Consider the following 22,758-nt stretch of genomic DNA (forward strand, 5'->3'; position numbering starts at 1 on the left):
GTTTAAATCTCAATTTCCTTTGAAGTCTAATTATGAAAAAAATCTATAATTTAAGCATTCCAGTTTCATTTGTACATTAATCACCCTCAGTTAATATCTGGTAGGATTTGCTAAAGGCCACTTACTCCACTATTGCCTGTAACAGCACCAGATAATTTTTCATTTTTAAGGTACCATTTTGGTTGATAATAATAAGGCAAAATAGCAGTTAGAAATAAAAAATTAAAAAGTTATAAAGCTATGAAAAATCTTTAAAAAGTATTACTTGGACTTTTTGAAGGGTCTCTTCTGAAAATAATGGGAGCAAGTACTATGTTCTCATCACTTTCTTCCTAGATTTTCTCCATAAATGTTACTTTATTCATCCCCTCAATCTATTATCCTGTTATTTCTGGAAATAAAGCCCTTCATTCCCCTTTTCCCCTGAATGAATGTTCAGTCTTTATTTCCATTAACAGGCTACACAGATGCCATCCTCTACCAATCCATCCAACCACCCATCCATCCATCTCTCAATCCACTCTCCCACCCATTCATTCATCCAAACCTATACTGAGTCCCCGTTATATGTCAGGCACTGTGCTAATTTATATGAGAAAGAAAAAGGTTGAACACAGTTTCTATCCTCAAAGAGTTTACTGTCTAGTAGGGGAGACTGAAGAATCAATAGATACTTGCGATAATGCGTTAAATGCTTTGTACAGAGTACCAAAGAGGGCTCCGTAAGTGAGATGGGGTGGTGGACATAACAAACACCCACATCCTTACCTACAGCACTCCCCAGCAAGCAGATGCAGAGGGGCCCTCCATCTCAAAAGGGCCCTCTGCCTCCAGGTAAGCTATTAGCACAACTGGCCTCGGAGATTCTGACCCCTGTGATTTCCATTATCTAGTTCTTAATCTGCCCAGCTACTGTCTAAATTCCTCAACTGAGCTTTGCCCTTACAGTCTATTATGACTTTCTAGGTTCCTTGACCTAGTCTCTTACTTGATGGCTTCTTGGCGTGGCTTTGCTGTTCAGCTTTTTTAGCCCCATCTCCTATTTAATCAGGTTATCATCCTGATTTCCTCACGCCAAATAAAAGTTGTCCATCTGCTCTTCAAATACACCGAAATCATTCCCCTATAGCAAGCTTTTCTTTGTCCCCACCTATCACCAGGCCGTACTCGGCACAGCTAGCTGTGAACACTTAGACCAGGATTTAACCTCCAAGGATATGGCAGTTGGACAAACGATAGTTACACGCATAGCAGGCCACTTAAGGCAACCTTGGCTGTTAGGGAACCCTGCAGTGGGATCTTCATGCTCAGGGTCTCCCTCTCTGGCTCTTGGCATACTGTGTGGCACAGAATCAGCACAAGAGATGTTTGGAGAATCAACTCCAAATGTCTGGAGAATCAACTTACATTTTCCCCAATATGCCACACATCAACACGGCACCTTACCAGACACCATGTACAGCAATCAGAACATCAGCCCCAAGAATTTCCTGACAGAGAACATCAACAAGGACCTACAGATACTCAAATCTACAATAGAAGTAACTTTTTTCTTCTACAGAGCTCAGATTTTCTTAGCATATTTCATTTATCTTCACAAAAACTATTCTGAGGAAGAGACCAGAGGTATTATTTAATTTTCCTTTTGTAGATGGAGAAATTATACTTTTTAGTTAGTAATGTGCTCAGAATCTTCTAGGTGTACGGTTTTACCTTTCTACCCCTTCCAAAAATTCATCTAAAAATATTAGAGGTATGTATCTCCAAAGGATATGATAATTTTTCTTGGAGAAGCTTTCCCCACACAATTAAAAGTTAAGTAAGAAGATGAATTTAAATTTTACCAAAAATAAGAGCGATTTTAAGAGAGCGTCTGTGCCTTTAGAGAACCAGAGCCTAGAATGTCATGTGATAGGAAATCATTCCTAATCCTATCACCAAGAAAAAATGTGACCTAGTTCTCCTTTCTTCAGCTTTTTATCACTTGCAAAAAGGGAACACACAGGGCAGCACTAAATGCTTTAAAGTCTGGATGACCATGAAATGGTTATGAAAGTAAACTGAATTATCAACTAGTCATGCATCCAATAACACTTACAGAGAATGGACTGTGTGCACGGCACTGCACTAGTAGTGACGAACAGGGAGAGCCCTTGCTCTCAGCAAGGCCGTCGTCAGTGGTGCAAAGCAGAAACAAATAAGGAATGATAAACTACTGGGGTCAGGACAGTAACAGATACGTGCAGGGCATTACAAAAACCCCACGAGGAACATTTCACCCATCCAGGCAGAATTCAAGAAGGCTTTCCTGGAATGAGTGATCCTAAGATGAAAATGAAAGGATAAGGTGAAGTTAACAGGTGGAGGCATGGGAGTGGAGGGTTCCAAGCAGAGGAGACAAACAAAGTTTAAGAGGTAAGAGTAAGTGAATTATACGCAGCTCAGGACTGTAAAGTTCCAGGTGGAGACTATTAAGAGATGAGGCTGAAGAGGCAGGCAGAGTTTAGATCATGACAGTCCCTCTGTGTAAACAAGGGAATGACATAGCTAGATTCACATTTCTGCTGTATCTCCATTCCAGTTACTGTGTATTAGTGCTGCCTGACAAACCACCACGGCATGATTTCTAGGCCCAGATCTTAAGAAAATGGCAGCTTCCACATCTTGTCTCTTCCGGGACACTGCTTCTGCCACCCAACTACCATTCTGTGAGAATGCACAAGCAGCCGCTTTAAGAGGCCACGCGTAGGTCTCCCGGCTGACGTTCCCCAGCAGAAGTTCCAGGTAACAGCCAGCGTCAGCCAGCAGATGTGTGAATGAGCCTTCAGATGATTCCAGCTCTCAGCTATAGAGTCACAACCAGTCTACAAGCTATGGCAGCTGATGCCGTATGAAGCAGAGATAAGCTGCCCTTATACATCCCTGCCCAAATTGTTATTTTGGGCTGAGTCTTGGAGTCATTTGTTATGCAGTAGTAGGTAACTGGAACAATCTCTCTAGATTCTGCATGAAGGATAAAAGTGTGTGGGGGACCAGACCAGAGAAAAACACATGAGTTAGAAACCTGATGCAGGAGAGCAGGCAGGATGTGATGATGCTCTGAACCATAGCAATGGTGATCAGCATGGAGAGGAGGGAACAGAGTTAAAATGGGCAGGGTGTGGCGGCTGGCGGGGAAGGGAGAGAGGGAGGGTGATGATTCCTGGATCTGAAGCTTGCTTGGTGGACTGAACGGAGGCAATGAAGATGCAAAATGTGAAGGAAGAGAAGGGAAGATGATTAGTTCCTGATACTTTGAATTTAAGGAGCCCATGAAAGAAATATGAGCTGGAGAGAAAAGATTTGGGAATCATCAGCATAGGCGGTAGATAAAATTAAGAGAATAATTAACATGTCCTGGGATGGTATGTAGAGTGAGAAGACTGAAAACCCTGCGGAATCAAAGCCAACGACACATCATTTTCCCTTAATGAACCTGTGCAAAGACTCAGGAGGGGTACAGACTGTGGGCTGCCACTAACGACCATTCTCTCCTTCTCTCTGAGTAATAAAAACCTTGAACTTAGCTGGGCTCATTGCTGCCCAGCTAAGACCGCATTCTCCAGTCTCTCTTGTAGATTGGCAAGGTCATGTGACTTAAGTTTTGACCAGAGAAGCATAAATAGAATTGTTCTGTGTGACTGTTGGGAAGTTTCTCAAAAGCAGGATAGCATGCCCTTCTTCAGCCCTTCCTCCATTCTGCTGCCTGGAACACTGATGTAATGGCTGGAGCTCTGGCAGATTTCCAGGACCATGAAGATGACAGCAGAATGGAGGGCAGGATAAAGCCCACGCTCCTAATGACTGTAGAGGCACCACCATGCCTATTTCTCACTGGGGAGGGGCAGATTCCCTCTCCTCCACCCTCCCAAGAGTTCTTTTAGCTGGTCTAATAATTAAATTGACACAAGACAGATTAACATGAGGAAAAAACCAATAGAATGCACAGAGGACTCATAGAAATGAGACCCCTGAAATGACCAAAGCAGGCTGTTTATATATCATTTTTAGACAAAGAAACAATTATTTATGAAGATTTAACAAAACAAAGGGGCTTGTGCTTGGGGTAGCAGACTAGTGAAGAACTAACAAAGTTTGTTTATGCAGCTTTCTTAGCCTTGAATTCCCTAACTCTGTTGACAAGGATGCTTTCTATCCTCCTGGTAGAGGGAGGATGCTTTCACATGGGAGATTTATTTCCTGCTTTTAGGGGAAAAGAGAGATGTCAGAGTGTTTTTTAAAATATATATTTGTTTTTTTTTTTCACCAGCTGTTCCTCAAGTAACTTTAATTCAAAATAATCAATATGCCACTGAGGTATATTTGGCAGCAGACTGCCCTGCGCCCCAACACCTTCTATGTGAAAGACAAATAACACTGCTATTTTGATTGTTGTTATTAATTTGCATGTGTGTGTGGTTTATAGTCATCTGAACTTAATTGACATAATAGGTAAACAAAAGAAAGTGCTTTAGCTTTTTAAAAGAGTGATCCTGTTAGATTACTGAATGATTTCAGCATGGCATCTGCAACCCCAAAGCTCGACACTCAAACTCCCTTACTAAATGCAAAGCCTAGTGGGATACTTTCAAGAGAATAAAGAAACTAGGTTCCTTTTATGAAATATTGTCTCATTCTACATCACTGCAACTGTCAGCAATGGGAGTCAAGCTGTAATTATAATGCCTGTAATTTTTAAGGTGTTAATCACAGCAAATTGAATTTAAAGAATTATGAAAGGTATACTGTTTTGCTACATTTAATTCAGTGGAGAAATTAGTACTTTATCTTTACAAAATATCGCTCTATATAACATGGAAGTTACCTGAGCTAAAAGAGCTGCCATTTCTAATGCCAGGTCCCTGTTCAGAGGAAAAAGTCCATTTACTATTTGATCATTTGTCTGATACATTAACAGCAACTTTTCTCTATCAGTTTCTCCACGAGCTTGCATTGAGAAATACAGTCTGTAAAAAAAGAGGAAATTTTTCATTAAATGATATACTTACAAAGGAAGAAAGTAAAGAGAAATTCAGAGGACTGATATGGGGTTGTTCTAACAACAGTTCTCTCAGTGATACAAACTCAGACCATTACTGTTAATGATCTGTATTTCTATTATTTATAACATTTATCAGCAAACTGAGGAAAAACTGCTTTGAAGTTGATGTTGAGAGGTGCTTCTGTGCTATATTTATGCTCTGAAATACCTTAATACCTTAAGAATTACTGAGGAAGGACCTCAGACACCAGTAGGCTGTATAAACCCAGTTTTCAAAACACTCTTGATCTTTCCTAAACACCTTGGATGCACCAGGGAATAGGAAATGAAGGTTTCAATTCAAAATCAACATCAAATGGTCAAGTGGGGCAGTTTTCTCTGGGAATCTAAAAGATAATATTTGCACATTTAAGTGTTTTGACTTTTTTTTGCTATATTCTGATAAACAGCGTTAGGGTCTCAAAAATAGTTTACATATTATCATTATTACTTGTTGAAACATGACATGAGACTTGTTTGCCTAGGTCTTTGTCAATTCAGTGACCCTCTGTATTTAATTACTGTGCTGTCTCTTTGTATGTGAGGTTTCTGGGGCTCTGACTCCAGGCTGCAGAGCTGGCATGGAGCACTGTATGTGACGCTAAATGCTGTGCCAGTGCGGTGGGTAAGAAACACCAGGACACACCTTAATATTGTCGTGACCGCACAGTGGCAGGAAAACAGAGAGTTAGATCTGGCATTTGTTAAGTGTGTGCTCAATTAGCTATAACTGGATTTCCAGCCTTTTCCCCCCTCATCCACTTGAGGGACAGGACACACTGTCATCAGTTATGGAATCTCTTGTATTAATTCTCTCAAATAGCACGGAATGAGAGGGCAGCAGGTCAGAGTCTTGAGGGAAGCATGGGAGTGTACTTTGAAAAGCTCTTCCTCCCCATCGTTCTGATAATGCTTTCCGTTCACGCCAGCTTAAGAATCACTGGCCTGGGCCATCATTCAGAGTGGTTTCTTGAAAAAATAATTATCTGTGACTGCATGATGGCAAATTATTAACTGGTAGGAGAATATGGCTGGGCAATAGAAATAGATTCTAAGTTCAAAATGATGTTAGAAAAGGGATATAAAACAAAGAGAATAAAGTTTAATAGGAAAGCCCTCCCTTTCTGGCATGTGAACGTTTTTGTACTTAGCTTATTTTCTCCACTTGAAGTTAAGAACTATGTCTTATTCATCACTATAATGCACTCGGTTTATTTAGCTAAGTGTTACCACTGGAAGGTTCTTAGTAAAAGTCTGAATTGGTAATACAGCTAGGAGGGGAAGAAAGAACGAAATGTTCAAGTAGCTACAGGCAAGAAGAGCCAAAGTGCATTTTCTATCATTTCTGGCATGCCAATAAGACTGCACCTGGGAAGGAAAATGAAGCACTACAGGCACAAAAAAGAAAAACAATTCCAGACACACATATAGGAACACCACCTGTAGGAATCATAGGCTCAAGCCCCTAATGGAACAGTTTGGACTCTAACAGCTATATAGGGATTTGGAGAGAATGAGGAGAGGAACTAAAGAGTCACAAAAGTGATGAAGAAGTCAGAAAATCGAATCCACGGATCTTGAATAGGAAAGGCACTGGGGAACATGATCTGAGTTTCTCCCAATATGACCAGCTTCCAGCTGCTCCCCAATTCTAATGGGGCCTGAAGCAGAGAAAGGGGGCTTCCGTCACAGCAGGGAGGGCACACGTTGGATGGCAGGGGCATTCCCAAATGCCTACCCACTCACTTGACATTCAGGAAGCTGAATACCGTGGGATGGAAATCACATTACTATGTGGACCAGTATCCGCAAACACACACTGCTCCAAATGCAGCAGAGCTCTCAGCACTTCTGGGTAATCCTTTTGCTCGCCTCCCACCGGCTCCATATTTCAGTCCTCAGAGCATTTATTTCCTACTGTTGCCTTTCTCATCATCATGTAAACTTATTGAGGAAGCAGCCTGCCTTCACTCTCCATTTACCTTCCTTCATTCCTCTGTCCACCACGGTCTGCTGATACCACTAGGAAATCTGCAACTGTGACCACCCCCTCTTCCCTGTTCTCCTCCGGCCTCCATGGCTACCACCTCAAGGTGCTGTGCTCACAAGTCACCCCTCTGCGGAGGCTTCCTCTCTGTTCCCACAACAGCTTGTACACAGACACGCTATATTCACAGTAAGAATGAATATCACCTGGGCATCTACTATGTGGCAGGCCCTGATCCAAGTGCTTCACATCTGCCAACATTTAGTCCCTCAGGCAACCCTAAAGGTAGGTACTGTTTTCATCTCCACTTCATGTAGAGGGTACCTGAGGCACAGAGATGGTGAGTGACTTGCTCAAGGCCACAGAGTGAGTGGGGGAGCCAGGATTCTAACCCAGGAGTTTCTCTTCAGAGCCCATGTTCTTCACTACTCTGCTGTACTGTCCCTGTTACAGCATTAATCACATTGGTAAGAATTCATGTCTGTCTCTCCCTGTAAACTGTAAGATTTCTAGAGGGTAGGAAAATTCTATTCACCTTTGAATCTCTAGGGCTTCAGCAAGGCCTGTCACTGGCAGACACTGGACAGATGTTTACAGCATGAATGGATAAATGAATGGTGGTGAGAATTGTTAAATATGGAAATTATTTGCCAAAAAACCCCTGAAAAATCCCTTCTGTAGCCTTGAGTAAAGGAGGTAACTCTCTAAAGCTTGTTTCCTCATTTATAAGATGGAGATAAGGGCTTCCTAGGTGGCGCAGTGGTTAAGAATCCGCCTGCCAATGCAGAGGTCACGGGTTTGATCCCAGCTCCAGGAAGATCCCACATTGCCGCGGAGCAACTAAGCCCGTGTGCCAAAAAAAAAAAAAAAAAAAAAGATGGAGATAATGATAACACCTACCTAGAGGTGTTGTTAGGATTAAATGAGATGATGCATGTGAACGGCTCAGCACGGGGAGGGCCTGGCATGTGCTAAGTGCTCAGTAAATACTGGTGCTAGTTATTATTATTACTATTAGGATGATGAAGAGTCTTCTCCAGAGGTCTGTAGAAGCACAAGAATCTCTTCATACTGGATTTTTTTTTTTCTGGTGTGAACAAGCTGGAAGAAATGGGGTAAACTAGGTGACCTGTTAAGAGGTTTCTTGGCTTAGGATCCAATGGATATAGGTGCTCTTACAGTCAGCTAAAGGTGGCAGAGATGGGAATGTTATACTACGCCTCAGAAAATATAGCAACAAAGTATCACTGAAAATAATCTTTTGTTTCAAAGAGGGGAGAAAGGAGAGTTGTTCTCTGGAGGAAAAGACCTTTGCCAGTTTTGTTTTCTTACAAACGTGCTTTGATTTTGCAATTTCAAATAGATAGTCAGAAAGCAAATTAAATAAGTGGCTTAAATATAAATAGAATTTAAACGTTAGTTACCAAATGGTTTGCTATGAGAACAAGTTCAAAACCTATTAATTAGATCTTTAACCCCTAAATCTAAATAATTGACATTCCATAACTTACTAAATATGAACAAAAACTCCGTGATAAAGAGAGCTGGTGCTTTAGTTTTGCTTGTTGCAGTGCTGCTCCACAGAGCAAGAGTCAAGTCCGGGGCTGATGACAGGCCACAGCCAGCTTCCCTCCTAAGTGTGTCACTGGAAATGAGGGCTCATTGCCTAAGCTGTTTATACACATGTGCAAAGCACGACCATTTAGAAACAGCACTTTCTCATGGCTGAGGCTATCCAGCCATGTCAGACTTCCGTTAAAAATTAAACTTCATGATTGAGTTGCTTTTTCTCTGATGTCAAAGATATTGTCATAAAGCTTTTTGCTGCTGTTGTTAACAAGGCATTGTGTTACCCAGGACTCTTTGTCCTTCCTGGTGGTGTTTGCTAGACTTGGCACATTATTCTTGTGTGTCTTTCAGACCACTTTTCTCCATTTCGTCCATTTAATTTTGGTTCCAACTGTGGCCAGCATAGTCAAAATCAGTATGTATTCAGCATTCACAAGCTGTGCTTATGAGTAGTCTTAGTTATAGTCTTAGACATGGACGTAATTCCACTTAGTGCCAACAAAACCAAATGAACCTCTTCTACAAAAAGATACGTGGCAGCTCAGTCCAGGAGCTGGCTTCCCTCCACAAAAGACACATGCAGCAACACAGACCTCTGGATCAGTGCTTCTCAAAATTTAGCAAGAGCAAGAATCACCTGGAGATTTGTTAAAACACAGACGCCTGGGCCTTATCCCCAGAGATTCTGACTTAGTAGGTCAGAAGTCGGGCCCAAATAATTTGCATTTCAACGTGTTTCCATGTGCTACTGAAGCTGCCGACACTTTGAGAACCACTGCTCCAGCGATCACAAAACTAAAACAATCATCTGGAAGGTCCACGTCTTCCAGCTGCTGTTCTTGCCAGTCACCGAAGGACCACAAATGAAGACTGCCATCAGTGGAAACGGGTTCCTCTGGAAGTAGAGCCTATTAGATTCCTATTATCAAAGTAATCCCGCTTATCTCTAGGAATACAAGATTTTAAAATCTTAAAGTACCAAAGCTTAACGGTCGCCTCCTCGTTACCGAGAACTCCCACGAATCACCTCAGCTCATGAACCCCTGACCAGAGAAGCTCTAGTGGCTCACAACCACCATCTATTCAGATCAAAGGAGTCTGTTCAAACAGTGGTGAGTGTTTAGTGGCTGAGTGTATGGGAGTAGTCCACAATATGAATGCACAATACTTATTTAACTCACTCCCCTATTATAAAGATAAGTTCCCTCTAACACACTTATTTTTCACTGTTACAAAAAAACACTGGAATACTCTTGCCCACTTATGTGGGTATTTCTGTGGGATAAATGATCAGAAAAAGAGATCCTGAACTGGATCAAAGGCTGTTACATTCTTTATGTTATATGGTAACTTTACTGCTCATATCCCAATTTCAGATCTATGAACATATTCCAAAAGTAGGCTTCTGAAAGAAGTCAAAACTATACCAATAATTCTGCCAGGCTCTTGGTCTGATATTTTAGATTCCTTACTTTATGGGGTATAAGAGTCAAATAAAACAAGGAAATATACGTTTTTGGGGGGTTTTGGTTGTTGTTGTTGTTGTACAGTTAATATGACCTGGTCAGTGAACACTTTATTAAATACCACCTTCTGCTAATACATGGAAAAAAGAAGCTATTAAAAAAAAAAGAGAAAGAAAACCTGGCCTGACCATATGCCAAAGTCTATTACAATTGTATCTGCTGAGAAAGTGAGTGCTCCAGCCCCGCTGGCTTTTTCCCAGGTCCTGAAACACTGTGCAGCTTTCCTCTACAGGCTTTGAACATCCTTTTCTACCCACTTCAATGTTTCCACTCTCAGCCCCCTTCTGACCTTGGCATAAGCATCAATTCTTTAAAGAAGCCTCCCAAAGTCTCCAGGCTAGGTCAGGATTCTTCTTATGTGCTCTCACAGAACCATGCTCTTTTCTCTCAGAGAACTTAATGTGCTATTATATACTCATTACAGTTGTAAAATTAGCAACCGTCTTCCTCACTAGCCTGCAAAATTCCAAACAATCAGGGATTGTGTCTGTTTTTTATTATCATTTTATCCAGAGCATCTAGCTAAGTGCCAGGCTTATAGTTGAAGCTCAATAAATACAGAGGAAGAGAGAATATGAAAGAGTAAGAACGAATGGATCTGAATACACTGCTTCTAAAAGACTTGGGTAAACAAATATTTCTTACCACAGATCTGCAGTCGGGTATTTGAGTATTCAGTCTTATGAAAAATTGTAATAATAATGTTAAAGGAAATTTTGAAAGTGAAAAATTGTATCAACTACCCTAAGAGAGCAGCTATTTCTTCTTACAGTTTTCTTCTAACCTTTGTCCAAATGCACATTTTTATCAAGTATAATTATTCATGACATTAAAAGACTAGAATTAGAGAAAAAATTTCATGCGACAGTTTCTTCCTCTTCCTACAGAAATAGAGTTACCATTTACAGGAAAACAAACATATAAATAAATATAACTTTTAAGGCTATTCAATAGGAAACTAAATTGTAGGTGCATGATTTGAACATAAATGTATCCTCCTACTCTGGCACTTGGCGATGGTATTACACACCTGTTTTTATAAGTGAGACGAACAGTTCTCGTACCTTCCCATTTCCCAGGTTGCTGTTCTTTGGAAGCCTGTTCCCATTTAGAGATAATGTCACAAATCTAGAAGGGAAGTGGAAAATAGAGGTTCATAATATTTTTCACATTGGGTATTTTTTGAAGACACGCATGTCTATAGACTGGAATTTTTCAATTAATGTGATCAAACCAAATGGACTGAAGCTTTCTGTTTTAAGATTCTGCAGCTTTGAGTTTAGGATTTAATTATAAATCACTCTTTCATCCTCTTATCCTTTTGGACACACATTAACTTTGGACTATGGCCATGAATTTTTTACTCAAAAAGGAATCTTAATGAAGGATTGCATGAGACTGGAAACAAGAAGATTCCAGGAATTTTTTCATGATTTAGTCACTGAAGAAGCAATTTTTCCACTTTCTAAGTTTATAAAGATTGGAATAACTGACGTTATACCACAAAAATCTGAAATATAATGTTAAGATTCTTTGATTGGGAAAGAACAAAAATTCTTCAGGAACCAAATAAATGTGTTTGCTTGTTTGTTTTTTAAAAAACTGGTCATTTGTAGAATTATACATAAAAGTTTTCAAAATTATGAGGTAACCAGTTATTCACCAAAGCCCCTAATATTTACTCAGCTCAAGTCAACCAAAAATACTAGCTTATGTCCTTGACTAATTTTTAATAGTGCTCAAGGAATGTCTGTCTCAAAAATTTACATTTGGAATTGTTGGTCTGAACTGGATATACTCAGAGCTGAGAAGAAAAAGACATTCATTTATCTAGATGTCTCAAAATTCAGCTGAAGAAATAGGCAGGGGTGGGGTGGAGTGGTGTGGAAATCCTGTCTTCTGACCATACTCCTAAGGAACTAAGTGTGAGCTTTAACATATTCTGTGGAACCCCACGGAGACCTAGCAGATCGTTCTGTAAGTGGAGCTTGGCTTTGGGAGTTAGACGAAAGTACTGATGTTTCACATGCTCTAAACTCGTGGCGCATCCTTTGCTTTGCCCCAATTCTTTAATCTCCAAATCAGAGAAATACCTTTACTCTGTAACAAGTACTTATTCCCAAGAGCAACCAAGGACCACATCAAGTAAGAGGGTCCAGACCTGGTTCTAGCTGTTTGATTTGTCATAAATCATTTTTCACTTTGGGCCTCAGTTTCCTCATTTTCAAAATAAGTGGGTTATTTCTCTAAGGTTTCTTATGCTTCTACATTTTACATTTTTAATTGTTGCCATTGCTAGGTGGAAACTTTGTTAAAGTTATTTTACTATGACCCAGAAAACATTTTAAAAGAATCTCTCGATTCTCTGTCTTTGCTTGTGATTTTCCTTATGTCCGGAATCTCTTCTTTATTTCCACAGGTCCATTTTCTACCAATCCCTCAAAGTCCAGTTGAGCTCTTCCCTCGTTTCCAATCTGAATTTAACGTCTCCCTTTGTGGAATGTTTACCCTGCTCTTAAAATATTTGTCACTTTCAGATTTAAGGTTATCAGTGTATAAGGCTACTCTTCCCTAAGCAAATCAGAAGTTCGCTGTGTGCAGGGACTATTTCTGGTCCTTGTTTATATTCCCTGCAGGATCTGGACCAGCTCCTGGAACACAATAAATAGTTCAATGAATACTGCTGAGTGAATGAATAAAATGGAAAGCCATTTTATTAGAGCTTCCATACCTCCACTCTTTTTACCCTGACATTTAGGGTATTATTACTATTGTTAATCCTCTTCCTCTCTTTAACATTGAGCCTGTGTGTGTGCAGACAGTATTAAGAATTCTATGGCTTCAACAAAGTCCTGTAATATTTTTTTATTATGAAGATCAGATTGTTTAAATTTTTGGAAAATTCCTGAGCTAAACTTTTTGCAAATAGCAGAGTAGCTTCTTTGCTGTTTGCTGGGTCTGCCTCCTTAAAAGGAGTTGGTTTTACCTTGATGTTTCCTTGAAGACAATGCTCTAAATCCCTGCCAGAAGGATCATCTGTGAACAATGCAAATCCAGACTGTGCTGGCTTCCTCATCCCTGTATCCTGGTTCAAAGTATTCAAAAATTCTTCCACTGTGGTGGATGCATCAAATCCAACTACCTAAACAGAAATAACAAAGTTGTTCTCTTAATAAAAAGGTACACATATTTCAAACTTAGATTTCAGGGAAGAAACAGGACATACTTGATGCATGCTTAATGATAACATATATTTATGTAAGTGCTTTAACTTATTTTTTTCAAAGCTCCACTGGAGAAAGTTAATGTCATCTTAACCATTAGCTTGATGTAAGAATTCAGAAATCTTGGCCTTAGCCAACAGACATGAATTCAAAATAGAAAGAATATTTGACAGTTATAAACATTTTGCAGAGATATTATGCCTGCCCATTAGAAGCAAACCAAGAACTACATTACAATATGTAATCTTTAAGCAAAGGGAAAAAAATATAAACAAGAAATACACTTAAACAAATGAACATTTTTAAGCGTTTAATGTTTGTTTCTTTAATATGCAGTTAAGTATCTGAATTTCGTGATAAAAGGCTTAGAGCTACAAAGACTAATTGCTAGCTTTGCAACATGTTTGCTTCAGTTAATAAGCAAGCATTTAGATCTGAGTTGGGAGGGCTTAGACACTTTTCCCAGATAATTCCTCAGATCTGGAGGCTTTAAAGAGACTAAATCTGTACACGCCTTGTCTTAGTAATTATTTCCTCACCTAGCTGGTACACTGATGGGGAAAGGCTGCAACCAAAGTATTTTTGTTTTTCTCCATCAGAATTATAATGGTAGTGAAAATCCTCCCTTATATGGTTCAATATGGATTTTTTTAGTGTGAATCCTTTTCAGCGAAACTTTCAAAACTCAGCTGTCCTGACAGAAGATCTAATACATTTGCACGTCTATCACCGCAAGGTGCTGACAGAAGTAGAGAGACGGTCTCACTTCCCAGTTCCACAGAGGTTACACATAGGATTCTAGACTAAGCATGTCTTCATTGGATAGAAAGTCTAATCTACCTGATATATCCCATTCATGAAGTGCACGGGGATACTGAAGGGCAAAGAATGATGATACGGGTTTCGAAGAAGGGTGGAAAGAATTTCCATTCTTGAGGGTCTTGCTTCTCGATCTCCATTCTGCTGTGTTCTTTCTACACATCGCTGACAGTAAATGGCATATTTTCCAAATTCTGTCCTATAATACAAAACTTAAAGCCTAAGAAAAAATTTAATTAAGACAACCTTTTGTATATATTCAACCATTAAGAAAGCTTTCCTTGGTGTACACTATTACAATGTATTATGCTAATGTTGATAGTAATTTTTCTTTTTGAGTGATATTAATTGCTGTCACTTTTCTCAAATGCTAGTGTCTTTACTTTTGCCACTGACTAAACTAGACTTCCCCACAAAACAATCTTCATTGTTATTGTATTATTATAGTCACAAAATAAATTTAAAATTACCAGATATTATATGGTCAATATATAGTGATTATATTAATACAGAAAGTAACTGTATAAAGACTAGTACAGGATAACTTAAGAAGTGCACGATAAGGAGAGTTATCTTTTGAAGAACATAGAGGTTAATGCCATTCTTGCTAAGCAAGGTAAGAAAATATCTTCAAACAAAAACAAAAATATATTTTCCTTCTTTACAAAACATGCACTTCCTAAAAAATGCTAAGCATTAAACGAAACCGCTAGAGTGAATAAATCCAGTAAAAGCTGGACAGAGATCTTATTTGCCCTCATTTTTATATATAATTTTTATTGTTTATAAAAGCAGATTGATAATGTCTCTAAATATATTTGTATTCAAGTGCCTTCTAGGTAGACTTTAAAATGTCACCTTTGTTTGAGGGGGGATGGCGTGGTCCTCAGTGACTGCAATTGAAATCACATGACCTTGATGACAGAGTATCCAAAATATATTATGAGCTGGAGGATATTTTCCTACTGCTTTCAAGTTGCTTTCTGTTTCATTGTTTGTTTGCTTGTTTGAGTCCCAGGGTCTATTTAAAAAATCCTAATATGAACCTCTTGGACAAAATGATCCTGATAACCCTTGGCTGGGTGCCCTGGGTCCCACTGTAAGAAAGCCATTCTGACAGCTGAATTTTAAAAGTCTTTTTCAAAGGAGTAAAAATTCTGAAGTAATTCAAATGTATACAATTATAAAAGGTGGGAAGACCATCAGAGAAGTCTTCTACATAAAAGAATTCGATGTGAAGAAAACAGTAATAGGAAAAATAAGGAAACAAAATAGTTGCTTTTATTGAATGAACACACACTAATGATAAGACATTCATACTTGAAATGCACACAGACTTTTCATTTAAAATATTCTTTGTCAGTTTTTCAAGCTTTTACTGCAATCTTCCATAAGCAATTTAACATAACAAAGGAAATATTTTCCCACCTCCACATAAATGATAACCAAAGGCTTCCTGTACCAACATTTGTTTCATACAGTCTTCCACAAATGTACCTGGCAGGTTACTAAATACCTATGATTTATTGTAGACACAGAAAGGCCACATAAATGGTTCAGCTGGCCACAATTCTGCATACCTGGAATCTGCGTTCCTCTTTAGGTGGAGCCTGAGGAGCCACAGGAAAGGATGATGGGGAAGGAAGAGCCCAACACAGAGCGCCAAGAGCTGCCAGCCCTGGGCAAAGAGAAGCATCACAGGTTAGACACCACGTGGTTGTCAGAGATCCAAGTCAGGGAGAGTGTGACTGACAGAGGCTGTGAGAGTAAAGGGATGATGACAGTCTTTCTTGACCCCAAAATGTTTTTGCTTCTTCCATATATACATTACCTGCTTAGAGCATTTATAATACATAAAAATATTAAAGCTTCATATTGGGTCAGAACCATAATCCATCTAGTTGTGTACATTGTTGTCTACAATTGAGGTACCGGAGCACAATATATGGTAGTCCTTTTTGACATCACACCCAAAGATTAGGGAAATTGTTCCTTTTTGTGCATTTATGTATTAACTCATTTGCTGAAATCTAAGTAATGGCACTGAGAAAGGGCAGATTGAAAAATAGTAAAAAAGCATTTACACAAAAAGCAGAACCAATCTACTTATACATACAAATATCCCTAAATAAGGGGCAAGTACAAAAATATTAACAGAGGAATCTCTAGGTAACAGAATTGTACATGATTTTTATTCTTCTCTTGCTGTGGCCTGTATTCTGTTTTCTATCTTAATTTTTTTAATTAAGCAAGTATAACTTCAATGTCATATAAAAAAGGAGAAGAGGGAAAGGCCCTGCCTTTGAAGAACCTACAGTCTAGGAGAAGACATTATATATTTAAACAGTAATTTATAATATAACATCACTAATACATTGTAATAATATTTTTTAAGTATAACCAGTGGAGGGAATGACTTAACTGCTGTGGGAGTCAGGAAACAATATACGGGAGAGATGTTGCTTGGGTTAGACTGTGAAGTCTTCAGGTAGGAAGAAAGCAGAGGGATTCAGGTAACGGGAATCATGCCAGATGCAAGGTGAAGGATAATGCAAAGGCAGGGTGTGTTTGAAGAACGGGGAGAGTTTACTCATTCATTGTACACTGGAGGCAGGATGCATTAAATGATGTGGAGAAAGAGAAGGCCACTGGAGCCAGATTATGAAGGGCCCTTGATACACATGAAGCTTCAGCTTCAGAATCCCTCTCATGCAAAATAATTGGAAAAATAATTGGAAAAACCAAAATGTAAAGTAATTGATACTAATGCAACAGGTCCCTCCAAGCCCCTGGGACAGGCCCTGTGAGCCGTCATAGTCATACAACATGGTCATATGTTCTTTTAAAATGTGTAAAAGTAATGTATTCTGTACTCTTGTTCTTGAAGAGTATTCATTGGGTAAGCTTCAATCCCACAAAATCTGGATCCACTCCTCAGAGTCTTATAGGCTAGGGTAAGAAATTTCTATTTTATCCTGTGGTTGACAGGGAGTCAACAAGTAAAGATTAAAAGAGGAATTCATTGAAGAGTAAACACAAGTGACTAAAAACACCCTGAAAATAAATTCAACTGCACTAATAATTAAGGAAATGCATCCAAAATCAATGGTGAAGGGCTTCCTGGGTGGCACAGTGGTTGAAGGTCTGCCTGCCAATGCAGGGGACATGGGTTCGATCCCTGCTCCAGGAAGATATCACATGCCACAGAGCAACCAAACCCATGCACCACAACTATTAAGCCTGCACTTTAGAGCCCATGAGCCACAACTATTGAGCCCATGTGCTGCAACTACTGAAGCCCACGTGCCTAGAGCCTGTGCTCCACAACAAGAGAAGCCACGGCAATGAGGAGCCCGTGCACCACAACAGAGAGTATCCCCCACTCACCACAACTAAAAAGAAAGCCCATGCACAGCAAAAAAGACCCAACACAGCCAATAAAATAAATAAATAAATAAATAAATAAATAAATAAACTAAAACAAACCAAAAAAACCCAGAATCAATAGTGAAATACTACCTTCTATCTAGAAAGAAATTAAAAGAAGAATTACAATGAATATTGTTGAAGATAAAGGAAAATTCTAGAAGTAGACTCAGTGAAAGTCACCGGACTTGCACACAAAATTTAGGTTCAAAGATGTCTACTACAGTGGTATTTATTACAGGAAAAATACTTGGAAAAACCAAAACGTAAAGTAATTGATACTAACGCAATTAGCGTTAATGCTTTGAAGACTGTTGAAAGCTGTGGGGGAAATGATTATGTTCTATAGTTTTAAAAAAGTAGTATGCACGCTGTAACTCCAGTAACATGAAAAACTGTGAGTGCATAAATATACACACATATACTTTTATGTATAAATATAGAAACAAAGGATATACATCAAAATATTAATAGCTGTTTTTCCATTTCATACTTTTTGTATTTTCCAAATGTCTACGTTGAATATGTATTATTCTTACAATTAGGAAAACAACATCATCTAAAATTGCATGTATATGTAACAACACATACCTGCAGTGGTCCTGGTTGATTCTGTGGCTGTCTCCGTCTTGTCTGTTTAATGAGCTGACAGCAGATTTCATTCTGTAGCTCAGGATGTGTCAGACAGATTTGCAAAGCACTTTGGGCTAGAGATATGTGGTAATCAATCGCAGGAGAGTCAACGGCTGCATTTATAAAAAGTTGGCAGGTCTGAATTAAATGAAAAAAAATAGATATACTCAGGGTGAGAAGTGATTGGATTTATTCTGCATGAATTATATTGATTATCTTCTTAGCAATAGTTTTTGTTTAAAAGGATGGGAAAAGATATATTGTGATAACACTAATCAAAAGAAATCTGGAGTGGCTACATTAATTTCAGACAAAGCAGATTTCAAGGCAAGGAATTCTGCTAGCGATAAAGAGAGTCATTTTATAATGATAAAGGAGTCAGTTCATCTAAAGGACACAACAATCCGAAACGTTTTAATAACATAGCTTCAAAATAAATGGTGCAACTACTTATAAGACTGTAAGGAGAACTAGATAAAATTCACAATTAAAGTCAGAGATTTCAATGCCTCCTGTCAATATCTGAGAGAACAAATAGGCAGAAAAATCAGTATGGATTTAGAAAACCCAAACAACGTTATCAACCAACTTGACCTAATTTGTAGATTACTCCATTTCAGAGCAGAATATGCATTCATTTTAAGGGCATGTGGAACATTAATAGCCTCTGGTTATAAACTTCATAAAGACAAGGATTCTCTTATTTATCTTTGTATTCTCTACACAGCACAGAATTTCTAAACTTATTTGACTATAATCCCTTCCCATCTGTATTTTTTTCTAGTAATACCAATTGGCATCTTTAAAAACTAGTTTACTGAGGAAAATGTTTTGGGAAATAGTAGCCTAAATAACTTAAAATGAATGTAAGTAATTACTTTTTTTCCCCCAAAGAGATTCAATTTTAGAGTAGGTTACTAGGAAAAGGTTATAGCATAATCTTCCCTAGACATTTTCCAAAGCAGGATATCAATACTTATCATTCTTCATTTTAACAGTTCATTGTAATAAAACTGTGAAAATTTGTTTTGTTCCTGACTAGAGGAGTAGCTACTCCTGCTTGAGAAAGTTTGGGATGCATTGCCTAGAGATAAGGAAGCAACTTCAATACTCATAAAGTGTTCTATGAATTCTTAAAAATATTTGCCTGCTAATTGGACAACCCCAAATTATTGTTATAATGTATTAAATAAATTTGTAGTTATAGTATTTTATTTATACACACACACATATACTGGTTTCAATGAATTAAATATATTGGGCTTATTAGTGACACTGAAATTTGGGAGTAAAATGAAGTTCTGGGAGTGAAATCAGTTTCTTTTGAGCTGGCCTTTTGAGCAGACATTTAAAAATGCGAATCTTTTTTTCTTACAACAAATGTTAGAAAACAAAAAAGTACTGCTTGTGACAGCATACAGTTGGATCTTGCTTTTTTAATATAATCTGACAATCTCTTCCTTGTAATTGGAGAGTTTAGACCATTTAAATTTAATGTAATTATTAATATGGTCAGGAATAATTTTTTTTTTTTGGCTGCGTTGGGCCTTCATTGCTGTGCCTGGGCTTTTTTCTCTAGTTGCGGCAAGCAGGGGCTACTCTTTGTTGAGGTGCACAGCCTTCTCAGTGCAGTGGCTTCTCTTGTTGCAGAGCATGGGCTCTAGGCACACAAGCTTCAGTAGCTGCAGCACGCAGGCTCAGTAGTTGTGACTCGAGGGCTCCAGAGCACAGGTTCAGCAAGTTGTGGCGCATGGGATTAGCTGCTCCACGGCATGTGGGATCTTCCCAGACCAGGGCTCGAACCCATGTCCCCTGCGTTGGCAGGCAGGTTCTTAACCACTGTGCCACCAGGGAAGCCCAGGAATAAATCTTCTATCTTGCTATTTGTTTTATATTTGCATCATATGTTCTTTTTTGGTTTTCCTCTTTTTCTGCCTTTTAAAAAATTACTAGAGTATACTTTATGATTCTGTTTTATGTCCTTTATTGGCTTATCAGCTAATCCTCTTTGACTTTTTCATTAAGTGGTTGCTTCAGGGTTTTAGCATATATTTTAATCTTATCACAGTCTACCTTTAAGGAATATTATACCACTTCTTGTAGTATAAGAATCTTATAACAGTACACTTTTATTTCCCCTCTCTCAGTCTTTGTGCTATTATTGTAATATATTTTTATGACATTTCTACATTTTATTTACTTTATTTTCCAGCTCTTAATTGGAGTATAATTTCTTTACCCTGTTGTGCCAGTTTCTGCTGTACAACAAAATTGAATCAGCTGTATGTATACATATATCCCCATATTCCCTCCCTCCCTATCCCACCCTTCAAGGTCATCACCAAGCATTGAGTTGATCTCCCTGTGTTATGCAGCAACTTCCCACTAGCTATCTATTTTACATTGGGTAGTGTATATATGTCAGTGCTGCTCTCTCACTTTGTCCCAGCTTCTCCTTCCCCACCATGTCCTCAAGTCTGTTCTCTATGTCTGTGTCTTTATTCTTGCCCTGCCACTGGGTTCATCAGTACTGTTTTTTTAGATTCCATACATATGTGTTAGCATACAGCATTTGTTTTTCTCTTTCTGGCTTACTTCACTCCGTATGACAGACTCTAGGTCTATCCACCTCACTACAAATAACTCAATTTCATTCCTTTTTATGGTTGAGTAATATTCCATTGTATATATGTGCCACATCTTCTTTACCCATTCATCTGTTGACGGGCATTTAGGTTGCTTCTATGTCCTGGCTATTGTAAATAGTGTTGCAATGAACACTGCAGTACATGTATCTTTTTGAATTAAGGTTTTCTCAGGGTATATGCCCAGGAATGGGATTGTTGGGTCATATGGTAGTTCTATTTTTAGTTTTTTAAGGAACCTCCATATTGTTTTCCATAGTGGCTGTACCAATTTACATTCCCACCAACAGTGCAGGAAGGTTCCCTTTTCTCCACACCCTCTCCAGCATTTATTGTTCCTAGATTTTTTGATGGTGGCCATTCTGACCAGTGTGAGGTGATACCTCATTGTGGCTTTGATTTGCATTTCTCTAATGATTAGTGATGTTGAGCATCTTTTCATCTACATATAACTTTAAACACCACAATACAATGTTATTATTTTTCCTTTAAACAGTCAATTATCTTTTAGGGAGACTGAAATAATATGGAAACATTCTTATATATTTACCCACATATTTGCCATTTCTAGTGCTCTTCATTCCTCTGCATAAATCCAGATTTCCACCTGGCATAATTTTCTGACTGCCTAAAGGACATCACTAAACATTTCTTGTAGTGTTGGTGTTCTGGGGATTAATTCTTTCAGGTTTTGTACATCTGAAAAACCTTTATGTCACCTTTGTTTTTGAAAAATATTTTCACTGGATATAGAATTCTAAGCTGATAAATTTTTTTCCTTACAGTACTTTAAAGATGTTACTCCACTATTTTACGACTTGCATAGTTTTCAATAAGTCTGCTGTCTTCTTATCTATGTTCTCTGCGTGTTATGTTATTCCTCCCCAAACCACCACCCTCTTTATAACTTGTCTAAAGCAATTGATTATAATGTGTATTAGAGTAGTTTTTGTCACATTTTTTTCTGTTTGAGATTCATTGAGCTTCTTAAATTTGAGAGTTTATAGTTTTCATTAAGTTTGGGAAAATTTAAGCCATTATTTTCTTGAATATTTTTCTGTTGCCCTCCTCCCTTTTGTGGAACTCCAGTTCCATATATATCAGGCTGCTTGAAAATGTCCCTTAGCTCACTGTACTCTATTCAATTTTTTTCAGTTTTTTTAAACTCTATGTTTCATTTTGGATAATTTTTCTTGCTATGTCTTCAAGTTCACTAGTCTTTCCTATTGCATTATTTTACCTGTTGTTAATCTCATCCAGTGTACTTTTTCATTTTAGCCACTACATTTTTCCTCTCTAAAAGTTCAGTTTGGATCTTTTAAATATCTTCCATTACTTTCCTTAAAATGCTTATGCTTTCTTCTACCTTCTTGAACATATGAAGTGTGGCAGCTAGTCTCCAAGATGGCCTTCAAAGATCTCCATCTCTTGATATTCAGATCCTGAGGCCATCACCTTCCATATTGTACCAGAGTTAGTCTGTGTGACCAGTAGAATATGGCAGAAATGTTGGTATGCCATTTCTGAGGTTAGGTTATTAAAAATCAATGAGACTTCCATCTTGAGTACTCTACTTGATGTCCAATGCGTTAGATCTTTCCATTCTGCATGATAGGAACACAAACTATTTTCAGCTCTGTGTAAGTTCCAGGAATTTTTTTTTTCCTATTCTTTTCTGGTAGTTCTTTCCCTTGCCTCAGGTAGTTTCCTCACACACATGATTATCAGCTCTCAGCTAAAAACTCAAAAGGAAACCTCTATGAATCTGTGAAGCACTTTCCCACTCTCTTCTGCTCTCTCCTCTTGGTCTTGTGAATTCTAACCATCTTGGTCTCCTCAAATTCTGAAC

The 22,758-nt window shown here is 38.4% G+C and overlaps 1 protein-coding gene across 1 annotated transcript in view; it reads right to left on the reverse strand.

Annotated features, from left to right (window-relative positions):
• PLEKHH2 (pleckstrin homology, MyTH4 and FERM domain containing H2) overlaps window positions 1-22,758 on the reverse strand; it is a 104,493-nt gene that overhangs the window by 8,250 nt on the left and 73,485 nt on the right. The window contains exons 21-26 of the mRNA XM_057743217.1: window positions 18,223-18,402; window positions 15,786-15,883; window positions 14,227-14,404; window positions 13,149-13,304; window positions 11,193-11,290; window positions 4,865-5,006 (exon numbers count right to left, since the gene is read on the reverse strand). Of these exons, the coding sequence (XP_057599200.1) occupies window positions 4,865-5,006; window positions 11,193-11,290; window positions 13,149-13,304; window positions 14,227-14,404; window positions 15,786-15,883; window positions 18,223-18,402 (852 nt within the window). The remainder of the gene's footprint in view (window positions 1-4,864; window positions 5,007-11,192; window positions 11,291-13,148; window positions 13,305-14,226; window positions 14,405-15,785; window positions 15,884-18,222; window positions 18,403-22,758) is intronic.

The sequence above is a fragment of the Hippopotamus amphibius genome, chromosome 7, assembly GCF_030028045.1.
Source record: "Hippopotamus amphibius kiboko isolate mHipAmp2 chromosome 7, mHipAmp2.hap2, whole genome shotgun sequence".
In the NCBI taxonomy this organism is placed as follows: domain Eukaryota; kingdom Metazoa; phylum Chordata; class Mammalia; order Artiodactyla; family Hippopotamidae; genus Hippopotamus; species Hippopotamus amphibius.